The following is a 16,974-nucleotide window of genomic DNA, read 5'->3' on the forward strand; positions in this document are numbered from 1 at the left end:
AGCAGAAAGTTCATTTACAGTGTGTTCACAAAGACTTGGAAGTGAAAATACTGCTCATAGCAGGGTTCAGTATCTTCACTGCTGTCTTTTGGATGGGTTTCAGAAACAGGGAACAATGCATCCTGCAAGATGCTCTAGGAATCTCCACCTGCCTTAATGAGCTCAAAGAAGTTCACACACCCAATGGGAGGGCTTGAAGCTGGTTTCTTCTGGCACTGTCATCTGTGAAGTCTTCCTCATACTGACTGTTCCTTCACTAGCCAGGTCTGGGGACAGCATAGCAGAGATTACAACTCTTGGACCACTTGATACAAAACACCACAAGAAAATCCAACTTCTGTTGAAAATTCCAGTGTGATATCCTACATCAGGTTGCAACAGACCTTTTACTGTTTTAGTCCTTGAGGACACTGGAACTCCTGGTCTCCTGGTAGCCCACTCTCACAAATTCTACATTCAGACACAATCATCATGGATCTATTTTGTAAATTCTTCTGCAGCTCATCGCTGTGGTCTGCTAGCAAGTTTTATTCTTTCAGCATTAACACAGAGAGACCAGCCAATTCATTTCTGCCTTGTGCCATTCATTCTTACCGCTTGCCTGCTTGTTGCTCTTTTGCACCAGGAGTTGAAAGCTTTGTGGATAGGCAGTGATTTTACAAAACAGTGCTCCTATCCTCCCTCAGAAATCACTATCAGCTACCTTGATGCCCAAAAAGACCCAGATCCACAGATGTGACTGAAAGAAGTGGAAGAACATATAATCAATCACATAACAAATAAAGACCAATTAGATAATTTGTGATGAAAAAAAGAATTTACCAATAAAAAAGAAACATCCATATTGCAGAGAAAAAACCCATGTTTCTCAGAGAAAAACCAAGCACCAAACATGACTGATCTTGAATAAAATCTTGAACCACAGAACTAGATAGACACCAAAGGAGATCAAAGAATTCCAGAGGCACATCCTAAGAAACCAGCCATGCACTATGGGTTCATTTCCAGATAACGTCCCTGGAAAATTACTTTAGAAGACTGTATAAACAGACAGATCCAATCTAATAAGAGTCCAAATTACAACAGCATCCTTTTTTTTTCCCCCCTGTGAAATACAAGTAGCTTTATCTTGCTCTAATCTCCTTGTATACATGATACTCTTTCATTAAGCATTTCTATCCTGATGCTGTTACATACAATAGAGTGATATCAAGATATTATATTTCATTAGTGCTGGATACTAAGTTAAAGAAAATCATGAAGAATACAAAACAATCTTATACAGTAAGTTTAGGGAATTAACTTGGAATAAACAAAGAAGCCCAATGTTCTGTAGAAAATACTAAACAGTACTTTGCCAGGCATCACTGAAAACTATAAAAAACCACATGGATTCATAACTAAAGACAAAAATTATATTTGTGCCAGTATGACACACACAAAAGAAAGAAAATACCTTAAAGCAGCCACATGGAAAAAAAAAAAAAAGTTGCTTTTTTGTTGTTTTGTTTTGGGATTTTATTGATGGGTTTTGTTTGTTTTTAAGTCATGTAATGCTGGTTTTCATCCTAAGCTGCCATACTCAATGTTTACTCCAAACTAGGCATATGGAACATTTATTTTCTACTTATTTCTGTTACATTATCAGTGTATCATAGTGTTGTCCCTCACCCCCAACCCACAAGCATAATGAAGACAGTACGTAGTTCTTACAGAAATTAAAGGATTGTTGCAGGGATTACTGAGAAACAGTCTGGTTCAATTTAGGTAAGAAGTCATTATATATTTTACCATCAATATGTTATTTTGGACTATTGACTCTATTTGATAGATGCAAAAGAGGAAGCACAGTGGTGCCTCTGAACTCAAAAGGTGGGAAACTTGCAGTTCACACACTTTAACTACAATCCCGTTTGATCAAAATGTAAAATACAAACATGTTATCCATTCTATCACAACCTGGAGTAGAAAATAGGAGTGCCTAGTTTTCACAGTATGTCTCCCAGTCACTCACAATTCCACTAAGCAACTCATAAACCCTATAGCTCAAAAATATTTAATTAGTGTCACGTTACTGAATATAGACACAATGAATTTTGCATTTCTTATTTAGTTATTTAGGTACTTAGAGATAATACCTATTAGCATACAAATTAATAAAGAATAACAATGAGCAAACACTGCACTGGTTGCTTACTGGAACTGGGAAGAAATCTCTGGCATACAGCAAAATACAAGAGAATCTGCCTGGAGAGGCTGAACTCTGTTGTCAGGGTCTTTTCCAACCTAGATGATTCTATTATTTTATGACACAGCACTCCCAGGAGAGACCATGCTTTTTTCCTTCATTTTTTTTTTATTGAGCCTTTCTCTATTGCACAGAATCAGTCAGGTTGGAAGGGACCACAGGGGATCATCTGGTCCAACCTCCGAGGTCTCTAATACCATGTGCAGCTCTGGGGTCCCAATAAAAGAAGAATGGACCTGTTGGAGCAGGTCCAGAGGATGATCACAAAAACGACCAAAGGGCTGAAGCACATCTCCTTTGAATTCAGGCTAAGAGAGTTGAGGTTGTTCAGCCTGGAGAAGAGAAGGCTCCAGAGGGACCTTCCAGCACCTGAAGGGGGCCTGACTTCAAAGAAAGATGAAGAGAACTTTCTACTATGGCTTCCAATGACAGGAGAAGGGACAACTGTTTTAAAACTGAAAGAGGGTAGTTTTAAAGTGGATATCACAAAACTGTTTAGGTTGGAAGAGACCCTTAAAGATCATGTAGTTCCAAGCCCTGCCATGGGCAGGGACACCTTCCACCAGATCATGCTGCTCAAAGCCCTCTTAGGGCCCTATTAAGAAGGCATTTGTTACAATGAGGGTAACGAGGTTGTACTGCCCAGGGAAGCTGTGGACACACCTTCCCTGGCAGTGTTCAAGGCCAGGTCAGAGAAGGCTCTGAGTAATGTGTCTGTTGAAAACTGTCCCTGCCTATGGCAGGGGGTTGTATTAGATGATCTTAAAAGGTCCTGTCCAATCCAAACCATTCTATGATTCTATATTCCATGGTTTTAGCATATAGTCATTATATATTTCAATAATGTACCCTGGAGAAAAGTCACTGCCTCAAAGAATCTCAAAATTGATGACAGATTGAGACCTCATTTCTCTGTGGGAACTGAGACAAAGAAGGAACACTCTTTTATCTGGTAACATACACCTAGACAGACACCAGATGGCCTGACCACAGCCAGCCAGGAAAAACATACTGTGCAGAGGATTTAAACAAGGGCCCCCCAGACTGCAGACCTACAACCTCTGCCACCAGAGAGATATTAGTGCTGCTTCTACTTCAGAAGACTGAAACAGAATGCATGGGAAAATTTTCCACTGTGTCAAGGTTTGCAGTTGTACCTTGATTATCCTCCATTCAAAAGACATGCTGAGATGGAAAAATGGAGAAAGATGGGGATCTTTCACACATCAAGAGAACTGCATGTTAGACAGGGAAACAATTTTGCCGCCCTACTTTAGCAGACAGGTACAGGGAGGCAAGACAACCATGACGTTTGCATCCTTCTCAAGCTTTAGCTTTACGTGCTCATCACTTATGAAAGCCCAGCAGAAATTCCCACATGTGAAAGGCTGAGCTGTTAAAAAGTTTACACGTCATGTTTCACAAAGAAAGGCCTGTGACTCAGCACTGGACAGGACAAGCCCTACAGCATTTTCAGCCAAGCTGTCAGCTGCTAAAAACAGCAACTTTATTTTTGGTTGTATGGGAGATATATTTCATTATTCACCCATTCATTGCAGTGACTAAGAGGGAACCCTTACTGATGAAAGGACAGCATACTCACAATCTTAGCAAAAAAAGGCTTAAAATTCTACCATTACCTATAATCAGCATTATTAAAACCATAATCTCAGTTGATGCTCCTCTAAGTAATAGCAGTAACAGAACAGTTTAAATTCAGCATGGAAGCCACAGAGTCATGCCACTAGATATGCTAAACAAACTTTCAAATCTAACATGTTCTCAATAAAAGCATTAAAAAGGACTATTTAATCGAAATTAATAATCTGCTGTACTTGACAACTATGGTCAATAGCTACCATTATGAATCAATCAGATAGAATCCTATCAAACACAGTTACCCTCTCCCTACAAAGGGCATTGTAGATACACCATGAGGACTTCAGAATTCTCCAGACATGGCCATTTACAAATTATTAAAGTTTGATCACAGCTGATGTTGAGTCTTGGACACTGTTTTATGGTTGTCCATACAGCACCTTTATCAACACTAAGTGATAGGAGTCAAAATGAAGTAAGAGCAGCTTTTGTAACTATCACCAAACAGCAGTAACTCCTGTTGCAGACCTAAGCAGAGTTTATATTTATTTAAAGGAGAAAAACAGAATTAATTCAAAGCAGCAGTTCATTGTACTGGAGCTCACTTTAAATACATCAAACAAGACATGCAAAAGTATGGAAAATCAGTACGAAAACCTTCTAAAAACCAATCTAGCAACAGTCTTGCAGAAGTAGAGGCTTAGACATAGGAAGATGGTGACTGGAATATCAACAAGGTGTGGTAAGTGAATATGATCAAGCAAATGATGGCTTGATGAACAAAGGAAGGACACCTACCAGGAGACAGAGACTGCCTTCAAGGTGTAAGCCCACATGCGCATTCACAACCCGATCAGGTAAAACACCCAAAAGGCTGGGAACAGGCTTGTCTGCCTTAGCAATGCTAGAAAGTGCTCCTCACATGTCTGAATGCAGTGAATAAAGAAATCAAGCATGCCCCAATCCTGAGCTAAGGAATATGTTCCCTTTTTGGGGAAGAGAGAGGACCAGATTGGAAATCACATCTCAAGCAACCTGTTTCCAGCTCCAAGGAGCTCCCAGATGCAGGTGTCTCTCCTGGGCTCAATTGCTGAAGAGCCTCAAAATCCCTTGCTTGTCATACTCACAACGACAAATTGCACAGAAACCCCATCCAACTTGGCAAACGAAGCAGTCTCTCAGATACCCAAAGCAATCCTAGCTGCCACACTATTTTGAAAGAAATGCAGTCTGAGCACTTTTTTTAGCAGTTCTTTAGGAAAATAAAGATGATACATATGGACATTTGACGGGAATTCTGTATCACAAGTCATGAAGCATTTGAAGTCTGTTGGAGAGAATGATGCCATAAAAATCTTAAAAACAAAAGACTCAGCCCAGCCAACATTTAGGAAAGAGAGCGTAGATGCTTTCTAACAAGGAAAGAAATTAAAGCTATTTAAGCAAAGAAGCTTGTTCTGACTCTACCAAGAGGTTAGAAGCAAATTTAAGAAGGAATACTCGGCTTAACAAATGCAGGCAAAGCATATGTTTTGGCAGTTCTTGGCTGCACCCATCTGCATACTGGGGCAAAAAAGTTCTTTTTAAGGGACTTGTGCACAAGTGCAGTATCAATGTCTACAAATAATTCAGCTGTGAACGTGTGATTCTTGCTTTTTCTCTGAGGTTTTTCATATTCACAGTAGATACCAACAAGGAGCATGGTCCAGTTTGAAGAAGATGAAGTAGGAGCACTGGATAAAAAATAAACCACCCATTTCTTTCAAGATTTACACAGGATTTTGGCTTTGCCACTGAGCTCTTCCTAAGAGAAGACCCTCATAAAAGAGACAATTCAGAGATCCCAGGATAATGGCAAAGACTTAGAGACAACAAATTATGACTTTTCTCTTGGTTACTTTTAGGGTTGCAGTCTTAAAATCCCTGAGAACTTGTTGATACATATGTGGTGCTTCCCTAAACAAAGGAAGAAGATACTTAAGAACACCTGAAAGCCATGAAATATGTATGTCTGGTAGTAGGCTACAGAAGGGTCATGAAAAATAAAGGACAAAACCAAAGAATCAAAGACACAGGCAATAGGTTAAAGACATCCAGCTCCTAAGATATGAGAGCTGGGAGTCAAGCTGCAGTCTTGTTAAAGTATGTGAAGTAAGAGGTCACAGCACTGTGACTGCTGGACTAAGGAAGTCCATTGTTGCAAGTCTTTGGGGACATGCATCCTGTCAATCTAAGCATGTCTCTACATCTTTTTTAACAGAAGTTTCAGAACCCGTATAAAATTGGCTTGCTATTTCTCAGTTTGTCACCGAGAAAATGGTAAGAAGATTGAGTAGCACTTTGATGAAGCAAACGTACAGCCTTGCAGGACAAGTGACAAAGCTATTATTTCTACCTTCATGGAGTTACAGACTATCAAAACAAGTTATTGTTGGCATGAAAAGGTTGACATTTCACTTGACATTTCAAGCTGATGCTTATTTGAGTGGATATCTTCTGAAAACATCTCGATAAAAGAAGCATTTCAAAACTGCAACCAAGTGTCCTAAATGCCAAGAGACCTACTCAGAAACAAACTTTAAAGATTCCATACTCAAAGAATCTGGTTATTTTGGAAAACTGACTGCTGTGAAATTAGTTTGCAAGCTATTGAGAAATCAAGATTCTACAAAAGTCTCCATATGCCACATTTGCTAGAATATACTGAATTTCAGACACCTTCCAATCTCCTTACCTCTTGTCCTGAAAGGTAGTATGCTGCTAGAAGACCGCCAATGAAGCGAATATTGACCTCAAAAACAGACACTTCAGAATTCTAGAACAGAAAGAATGCATTAATAAATAATTAACCAACTCCTTAATGAAGGAAGAAAAAAAATTGTCAAGGCATAAGAAAGTACATATCCTAAGGCAATCCACATGCAAGGGTCTGTACTGTTGCAGTCTCTAGATCCAAACTGAAATTCTCGTGCACATCTTTGTGACACTAAATGACAATTCTAGTTACAGCTTCAACCGATTTTATTAAAATCAAATTAGTTTTTTTCCTGCCCTCTAACCATTTTATCACCACAAAGTGCAATTCCAGTAATTTGGGACTGGTGGGAAAGAAGGCAAGGACTGCACATTTCTATAATTCAGCATCTTCTCTCTTATGCTTCAGCATAGCACCAAACCTTCCAGGTTTAAAAGATAAAGCAAAATAATTAGAGAATTCCCATAATGCACTTTTAAACCTAAATTACTAAACTCAAATTCAGAGCTCTATTTTAACATAATCTTTGTCTCGGAATAGCCTTTATGTTATGACATGTAATACTGCAGGACCACTGAGAAATTCAAGAGAATAAACTATTTTATTGCCTTCTTCCACGTTATTATTCTTAGGTTAAATTCAACAGTATCTTTTGACTCATTTAACCCAGAAAAAATTAAGGGAACCAGATAGTTTTAACAACTGACTCCCTCTGTGCCCCATTCAGCTAATTTTCCACATATACTCCATCTGTCTCTCCCATAAACTTCTCTTCAACCTATTAGACACAGAAATGTAGTTTTATTAAGAGATTTTGAGATAGGCAAGACTCTTCCTTTTATGCAGAAAAGTCACTACAATGTGCACTGAACAAGCTGACTCACCAATCTGCACACAGCTGAAATGACATTTACAGGTAAGTCTTTCCTTTCGTCCTATTTCTGTGGCACCTGCAGTGCTTGGATCAAAACCAAATTCATTTTGCACATATAACATATTTCAGAAAGAATATGTGAATAAAAATTTCTTTAAACAGAACTGATTAAAACTTGGAAGTTTGAAATATTCCCAAATGTTTTTAGTAAAAGGCTTTCCCTTTTCACACAGAGGTGATACAAAAAAAATAACACCAATGCAGCATGATTCCACTTAATACCTATTAAAGTCATGAATCACACCTGCAGTGGGACAGTGTAAGTGAAACCAATGATTTTCATTTCCCAGTAGAAGAATCCAAGAGGATCAAATGTATGTATTTATTTATAAACTCCAAACCATATAAGGAAATTACTCAAGTTTGGTGTATACACAAGACAACTCATTAACCTTCAGGAATGGTTTTTGATACATAGGAAGATGTAACTGAACCCCAGAGGGTCATGTAAATTTCTTCCATCCAAATCTTAGATTAATATTGCAAATTTATATTGAAATTGCCTTAGATCAGACAAAAGTTATGGAAGCAATTTAGTTCACCCTCATAATGGTATCATTATCTCTACACTGTCTCTGATATATTTAGGATCTTCAGTTTTAGACTGAATAATTATCTATCACTAACTGAGAAAGCAGAGTAACATTTCTTTGATGTTTGCCAGACAGTCAAGGTATAAATCAAAAGGAAAAAGCCCAAACAAATAATTTGTGAAAAGTAGGTTAAAATATAGAAACAACAGTAAGCATCTGCTGAATTTGGAGTATACAACTGTATTTCATTATGTGCATTTACTGAATGAAAAATTATTTTCAGAACCATAGGGCAAATCCAAGGACTGAAATACAAATTCCATCACAGAGTCTGTGACAGTCCCAAAATTAGCGCTAAGAACGCTAATCAATAAGACTAAAACAGAGCCATTTCTTCCATTTAATGCTTCTCAAGAATGTCAGATACTGTATGACCAACTGGGAAATTCTTGTGATAGATTAGGAGCCTGTAGGAAAACACAAGAATTGAAGTGGCATATTTTGTGTTAAAAGAAATGGAAGAAGAGGTTGTATTCTTAAGTAATTTATACACTGTAGTTTTGGGGAAAATTGTCTTTCATAGCTTAGTTATTTGCAACAACTATCAGCCAATAAAACCTCATCTTTCTGTCTTCATTTCTGACACCTGGTTCTTTCTCATAAAACACTTCCCCTTACTTCCATTATCCAGTTATAATTTGCAGTTTGAAAATACAATATATAGGTGCATCTCGACTTACAATCATAACTGTGAAAAGTTCAGGGCTTTTGTTTTTTTCTAAAACAAAGTTAGATACACAGAGAATGTCACATCTGTGACAAGTTTACATCTGACACTTTGATCCGCAATTTTTATTGAGTTTCACCTGAAGGACCTCTTCTGGCTCCTCCCAAGATGAACACCTTGAAAAGGACTAGAGAAATATTTAGGGCAGGCTCTACTCACCACACTGAAATCAAGATTTTTGTCAATCCATTCCTGTCCTTCTCTGAATTCATCGTGAAGGCCCATGATATAAAGAGTATCCAATGCATCTACTATGGTAGCACCCATTTGTGAGTTTCCTACATGCAAAAAAGAAGGGTTTCTATTACAAGTGACTATTGCACTATTTTTAAACATCACAAATATATGAGAAAATAACCCAAGCAGTAGTAAATCAAAGTTACTATAAAGTTGTCAGTACAAAGAATTATCAAAATGAGCAAGGAATTATCAGGTAGATAAGTGAATTCCCACTTCTCTTTCAAAGCATCAATCCTCTGGCACAGTTTGGCTTCTGGGGAAAAAAGAATACTAAAGACAGAAAAAAGAGCCCTTCTCATCTGCTTTCCTAACTTGAACTTGAGCAACTTACTTTGACACAAAAAAAACAACCCAAAAAACCCCACAAAAAACCAAAGGACAGAAAGACATTCGGCTCAAAAATCTACAAGAATTCTAGGACAGAAGCATTAGGGAGGGGAAAAAAAAACCATAGGCAAGATAAAGCAATCACCACTTGCAGTAATACCTTGCATTTCCCAACATTTACTTCTGAAATATTCAAAGTTTTGCAATTATGGACGCTAGGTAGTGATTGAAAAGCACGGCCGGATGAGCAGGGAAGCGCTGGCCCGGCGCGACTGCCAGAGCCGCAGTCCCAAGATGTTCTCCTTGGGCGTCTGCAGGGACACGGCTACGAGCGCTAATGGATTTCTCAACTGTCACCACTTCAAGCGGAGCATTGAAAGCCAAATAAAAATCAATGGTGCTTTAAGCTAAAATGCCATTCACTTGAAACAGCAGCAATTTAGAGCTGATTGATGAGTGACTCATAGGTCTGTGTAAGGGATGAGGAGATGGCGAGCCATGGCCCATGATAGCCCTGATCTCCCTAGGCCATCCCAACCCAAGCTGCTGCCCTCAGTAGGCACAGATCTTGGTTTCTAGAGGAAACCAAAATCATAATGAGTTACCTGTTTTCATGAAGTGTTTAGAACTTCCTGTGCACCAACAAAGCAGCCAAATTTCACTGTTCATACCTGTAATCTATACACCAGTGCGCTCTGGTTTATAAACTCTGGTAAACTCTGATTAGCAATTTAATGACGCTAGTGACAAGTCCATTTTAGCATTCTTTTAATGTGCTTTCCACCCATAATGGGAATCTCTACAGCACAGTGTTCCTGCTTGGTACACTTTTTATTCATCCATTTCCATTTCATCCATTTAGTTTTTATTCATCCATTTCTGACTTTCACATGATTAGAGCTATATTTTTTTCTCCTCAAACATAACAGTAACTGAATGAAGCCATCATCCCCACTGTGTTTCTTTCACACATCTAAATGACTGAGAAAGCTTAATTCCATTTTCAGGGATTTCTTTCCCCGAATAATAAAAATTAAACACAACAGTATCCATGACAAAGTAACCACCAACTAATTTTTAAAGAATAGCCATGCATTGCTTTTAATTAATTTCAATTAGATTTGGAAAGCCTCAAGTTGGCAGTGTTTGTTAAGAAAATTCAAGTACAGATTGGGACATGCTACCTCTTTGCAAGATTAATTAAAAAACAAATCCTTTGACAAATTGTCCACCAGCCATACCTCTGACTCTCAGGAAATTAATTCACTGGGATGCTCAAGTACTGTAAGGTTTAACGCCTTCAGCCAAATGACAAATTCCACAGCTTATGCTAAAGTGGAGGTTGCTTTGAGCAGAGCCACAGCACTGCACTCAACTCAGCACCTTCTCAAAAGCATAATGTGACAGTTATCTAATTTATCACTTCAAAAATATGCAAATAAAACCATGACATAAGGACTACCTTCAGGACCAGCTGACAAAGTATTTATTTTACATAAAGTTGGAATGTGTTATACAGCTTCCATGACACGCTCAACGTAATTTCTTCTCCTTTGTTTAAATCACATTGATAAAATTTTCAAATACACACAGTGTTTGAACGAATAGGGATACATAAGTCTTGGGAAATCCTGGAAGTTCCTCTTGCAATAGTTTCAAAAAGTAAAAACTTTCCAACTTAAACCCACTGATCAGTAATCAGATCAGTAAGCTCTTGTATTCTTCAACTTGCAAGGGATGCAGAAAACACGTTGCATGGAAATGGCCTGGTATGTCATTGTCCGCCACCCTACCTCCCCACACCTACTCCAAAAAACTTCAGATGGTACAATCTTCCACAGTTTTCGAGATCTCAGAACCACACTCCAGTGTCAACAATATGGAAGAGCAGTATGTTCTGGGCAAGAATATCTCCTTGCCAGACATCAAGAAAGTATCTTAAAAACACAAATTTAAACAACCTTTTACATGGAATTCTCTTTGCGCAGAGCCACAAAAGAAGACCATGGAAATTTAAAAACACATAACTTTTGCCATCTAACAAATCCAATAGATTAATTCAGCGAGAACAGAACAGAGCTCTCCAGAGCTGATCAAAAGTGTTCGAAGTTTCCCCAGTGCATCCCATAATGACTGAACAATATGACCTTGCCAAATGCTTTCACTATCACTGTGTTAAAAGTGAGCCCTCTACGCCATACAGAGATCTCACCTAAACCAGCAGTCCCCAGAAGGGATTGCCTACAAGCCATTTCACACCAGATCCTTTGGCACTGTTTGCAGACACCAAAGCAAATGCAGCCCAATAAAGCCGGCTTTTTCAGCAATTTTTGTCCCTAAGAGTCAATTAAAGGCATAGGCTCACACTCTGAGATTTTTGTCTGGGCCGTACCCTAATACTTTGTTCAAGCCCTCCTTCCAGCTGCCTTTAACATTCCTTTCTTTCACCTTTTATATTTGTCTTTTCTAGAATCATGAATGTCCAACAAAACATTACTGAGAAAAGCCCCTTCTACTCTCATATGCTTCTTCCCTAAGCAGTGATGGACACCTGTTTTTGAGGCACAAATCAGTGCAGTTGTAGTTTCTAGACTTCATCTGAGAGTCCAGCTATTTTTTATCCCAGTCTCCTAAGGATAGCATATACATCCCAACCTATAATAAATTATTAGTTTTTCTTTTTTCACATAAGCAGACTATTTCAACCAAATTTGAGTGATTTTTCTTTTTTCTGCACATGAGTACCTCTTCCTTGAGGAAGACTCAGAGGATCAATCTTTGCATTATCAAATCCTTTTGGCTGAACACGTTTCCAAAAGGTCAAGAGATGACAAGTCAAAATTTTGCAACAGATTGTCTGCCCAGTCTTCTTCCTTTAGTGTCAATCAGACAGCAGGAAGCAAACTAATTCCCTCCTCATGGGCATTGAGGTGGAAAAGTCTAAAATGCAGAATTTACACTCAAAAGTCTTGTGCCTACAAGAATACAGGGCAGAACTGAACATAATGCAGCACTGAGGACAATCCACATGTAACACCCTGGCTGGTCCACTACAAGACAGGTACAAATTAAAACCATTTGTGGGCTACATGATGTTTGGTCAGAGAGTAAAATTAGCTCTCAGCTTCTTTCTTCAAGGACTATGTAGAAAGGATGCCATTCTTACTTTGTTCTTAAGTAAGAGCTTCCACTGAATTCTACGGTATCTATAACTTGACCAAAACAAGCAGTGACACTGTAATAGCAGTCTTCATCTTAAAAACTACTGCACTTCCAGCAAGGCATCAACTGAAAACTGAAGAAGGAAGAAACAGCAAGTTCCAATCACTAGCCTGCACTAGGGTCACATGTGCTGCTATAGGTAAAGCAGAAATGGATAGGCAGTTGTGCTTCCCCCTGCTGATGCTGATAGAAACCATTAATCTAAAGTCACAATTGAAATAATTTTCTATTCATAATACAGAGTGCTCTTTTTTTTCCTTTCACAGCCATCCCAAGATCCATAAATTTTGGATCAAAAGGACAAGGGGATAACCTTCCTGGAATTAAACTGCAGAAGATATCATTTGAAGCACCATAAAGTAACCCTAAATGGTGAGATAACAATTTATAGTATACACTTCTTGCTACCACCTCAAGCAGTCTATTATTGCTCCACATATAGAGGGAGCAGATGTCTCATTGTGGTGAAAAAAAACTATAAAACAATTAAACTATAATAGAAAATAACACTTCTGCTAGCTGAAGGCACTCCTCCCAGAGTCTGCCTCTGTTCAATACAAAGGCGCAGCTAGTCATAGGACAAGGGGATAACCTTGCTGGAATTAAACTGCAGAAGATATCATTTGAAGCACCATAAAGTAACCCTAAATGGTGAGATAACAATTTATAGTATACACTTCTTGCTACCACCTCAAGCAGTCTATTATTGCTCCACATATAGAGGGAGCAGATGTCTCATTGTGGTGAAAAAAAACTATAAAACAATTAAACTATAATAGAAAATAACACTTCTGCTAGCTGAAGGCACTCCTCCCAGAGTCTGCCTCTGTTCAATACAAAGGCGCAGCTAGTCATGTTGCATAAGATAATAACCAATTCCAAAAAGGCTCCGTTTTAAAAACGTCAGATTAGGAAGTTTCCTCTCCATATAATTATAGTTCTAGTTGATTGAGCTCCAAATTTAATGAAGTTTGCCTAATGAATGCAATGCCCATTCTTCTAAATAAAACAGAACATCCATCATGAGCTAATGGAAAGAATTTAGCAGTGAAATAGCTGAACTATTAAGAAAATCATGCACACTCTCATTAAGCAAGAGTATTATTCCAGAGGACTGCAAAATGGTAATTCAAATTTGTAGTTAGATAGACTTCAGTTTCTTGAGATAAGTAAAATAATTCCTTCACTTGATACCACATAAAACTACAGCTTGAAATTTTTAGCAAATCATATGACTAAGTGTAAATATTAGGGCCTCTGAAAGAAAAATGGTCTTCTTATCTGAAATTCTTCCAGTATGCCAAAGCACTAGACGAAGAACTGGCTTATTAGTACAATTTGAAAGTCTCACAAGAGACTATCAAAGTACAAGGGAGACAGATCATTGTCAAGTGTTCCACAACAAAATGAATATGAAGAAAATAAATAGCCCATTTTCGTTATACCATAAGAAAAGGTGTAGAGATTTAGAACGTCTGATATCAGCTCAGGGTTGCTTTGTGTATTTATTATGTGGAAGTAGAAGAGAGCATAAGCAGTGAGGTACTAGAGAAAATACATTAATACATCAACTATGCATAGATCAATTATGAACAGAAAAGACTAAAGATATGAGACATAGACAAGTTAAATAAGGAACAAGATGACAAAACTCTGCCCCAACAAACTGAAGTCAAGCACTAAGCTGAAAGGCAATCATCATATAGGTGCTTCACAGAAACTCTTAATTATTTAACATCTCACCCATACCTCCTCATTACTCAACATGTATACACCACACACAAATCTCATTTCGTCTCCTGAAAAACACTTCCATGGGGGCTTTCATTGGCCCAAGTGGAGGGCTGAGCAGGGATACTAAGTCTGCATGGGGGAGAGTTAATTTTCTTCACAGCAGCTTGTATGGTGCTGTGGGGTTTGGATGCGTGACTAAAACAGCGTCAGAAACACACCAGAATTTTGACAATTGCTGAGCAGTGCTTGCACAGCATCAAGGCTTTCTCTCTCCTGCCCCCCTGCACCTCACAGTAATAAGCCAGGGGAAGGCATAAGGTTGGAGAGAGAATTTCCTTCTTGCCCTTTCTGCCTCTGCCTGTAGTCCAACACCTCTGTACCACAAGTGTGTGAGTGTCTTACAACACACTTGGCATTTACCCAGAGACTTGCTAGAGGAGTAAAAAACCTGAAGGAAATCCAGCCTACTCAAATGGATCTCTCATTACCAAAATGTGCACTTCTGCTACAAAGTCAAGGAAACCAGCCTAAATGGAAAACTACTGAGGCTGCTCTGCTTCCAAAGAAGTCACATAAATAGGCCTAATAGATGCATTTAACCATTCCTACTCTTCTACCTCAAGCAGTGACTGAGAAGGAAGCATTTCATTTTCCCTCAGAAAAGAAAGCAGATGACACGTCCAAAAGTAGAATGCTCATCAGTCCATTTACAATCAAGGTAGGGTTTTCATATTTCCTAAACCCATGACAAAATCACACAGGAATAAATAACAGGAATAAAGACTCTTATTCTCCTTGGCAAGGATAGTCTGCAGACATCATCAGCAGCTACATTTTGAAGAAAGCTAAGGGAATTGGCAAGACTGAGGAAGAACAAGAAGTTAGACACAGTAAAAGCATTTGGGCAATTACTGAAGACGACTGTCTCCACACCACACAAAGAGCAAGTATCTCTAGGTTAAGACATCCCTGCAATCAAAATAAGTTATTTTATACTCTAGAAAGCAGACTTACCTTCCTAAGCAATAAAAAGCTGGAATCCATAGTTAGTTATGTGCAAAGACTAGAGATCTAGATGCAAGAAAATAGCTTTCACTCTCAAAACAGCTTCCCACGGCCAATAAGATGATCATGCTGATTGACAGAACCATAAGATACAAACAGAAATACTGCCAGCAATACTATTGGTCTCAGCCTGTTTCATATCCAATTCTTTTTTTTGCAGGGCCCTGGACAGACATCACTTAGTGGAAGCTGAACCTACTCTTAATGGTGCAGAACATGCTTGATTACTGGTAGCTACTTGGGGGTGGAGGTAGGATCAGCTTGCAAAAGGAATGTAAGCGGACCAAAGCCTCAAGGGATAATTTACCGTAATTTCTAAGAAAAATTTCCACTAAAGCAGGTGACCTCAGCTTCAGACTGGTCCAGCACTACTGACAGAGCAACCCAACCATTGGGCTGTACACAAGCATACAGCAGATCCTCCCTTTTCCACTACAGTGATTCCAGAAACAAAAGAGGAGATGTAAAGATTCCCCAAGGAGAAATATATACTCTCCCACACTCTGAAGGTAAAAGTTTAGTTATTTTTCACATAGGCAGTTATTTTAATTCCATGCAACTGAGCGAAAATGCTTTCTTGATAAACTCAGCCTGACATTGAATACACAGTTATTACAATCCTAAGGAAAATAAATATTCTTGTTATTGTTATTCCTGTCTGCCCAGATTCATAATGGCTGAAAAATACACACTGGGCAAGACTGCACTATATATTAGAAAATATACCAATTTCTATTGCAAAAGATTTAAATAATTCAAGTTTTCAGATTGTAGCAACAGGATTTCTTGATATGACAGACAATTAGAGACATAGTATGAAAATATGTAACATGAAAATTAAAAGCAAACAATTATCAACTATTTTCTGTATCTCTAATGAGAGTCTGGCAATAAAGCTGCCACTACTGAAGCATACCACTTGCAAAATATCTTAATGACTCACGAGGAACAAGATAACGTTTAAGAAAATTAATTAAACTTTTGAACAAGAGAGTTTAATTTCACTGAGAAAACAAGTGCTTCAAAATTAGTCAATGAAACTATACATTTCATACAAAACTGCAGTGTATGATTTCAGCTCAGTCATAAAATGCAATGAATAAGCCTGTAAGTATCCATGAAGAAACCAATTGCCTTTAACATTTTAGACTAATTAAAAAAGAAGAACAAAAAAATAAGCATGTTGATTGCTTAGTTCTGTTAAATAGCTGATAATAGACAAGATGAAAAGGAGGTCTTAATGTTTGGTACCAGACAATAGAGTACTTTAGCATATAAATAACATTAAATGATCAATTTTAATGCTTTCCTTAATTTCATAACTGAGGAAGTCATGGGAGTAGAACACTGAATTGTATGCTAGACTTTGAACCTATTAAAAACTGGACCTGCTGGTATTTGTTAATAATCAACAAACTGCTGCCAGAATACCTATGCTCCTAAGACCCGAATTTTAAAACTTTGTCTAAGAATCTATACTGCAATAAACCTTCCTCTTGACTGCTCTTCACTTGATTGCTTCACTTTGCT

At 38.2% G+C, this 16,974-nt stretch overlaps 1 protein-coding gene across 1 annotated transcript in view; it reads right to left on the minus strand.

Moving 5' to 3' along the window:
• MAN1A2 (mannosidase alpha class 1A member 2) overlaps window positions 1–16,974 on the minus strand; it is a 134,578-nt gene that overhangs the window by 64,319 nt on the left and 53,285 nt on the right. Inside the window, exons 4-5 of the mRNA XM_041463775.1 lie at window positions 9,016–9,134; window positions 6,582–6,662 (exon numbers count right to left, since the gene is read on the minus strand). Coding sequence (XP_041319709.1) covers window positions 6,582–6,662; window positions 9,016–9,134 — 200 coding nt within the window. The remainder of the gene's footprint in view (window positions 1–6,581; window positions 6,663–9,015; window positions 9,135–16,974) is intronic.

This window comes from Pyrgilauda ruficollis, unplaced genomic scaffold (assembly GCF_017590135.1).
Source record: "Pyrgilauda ruficollis isolate IOZ18807 unplaced genomic scaffold, ASM1759013v1 scaffold17, whole genome shotgun sequence".
NCBI classification, from domain to species: domain Eukaryota; kingdom Metazoa; phylum Chordata; class Aves; order Passeriformes; family Passeridae; genus Pyrgilauda; species Pyrgilauda ruficollis.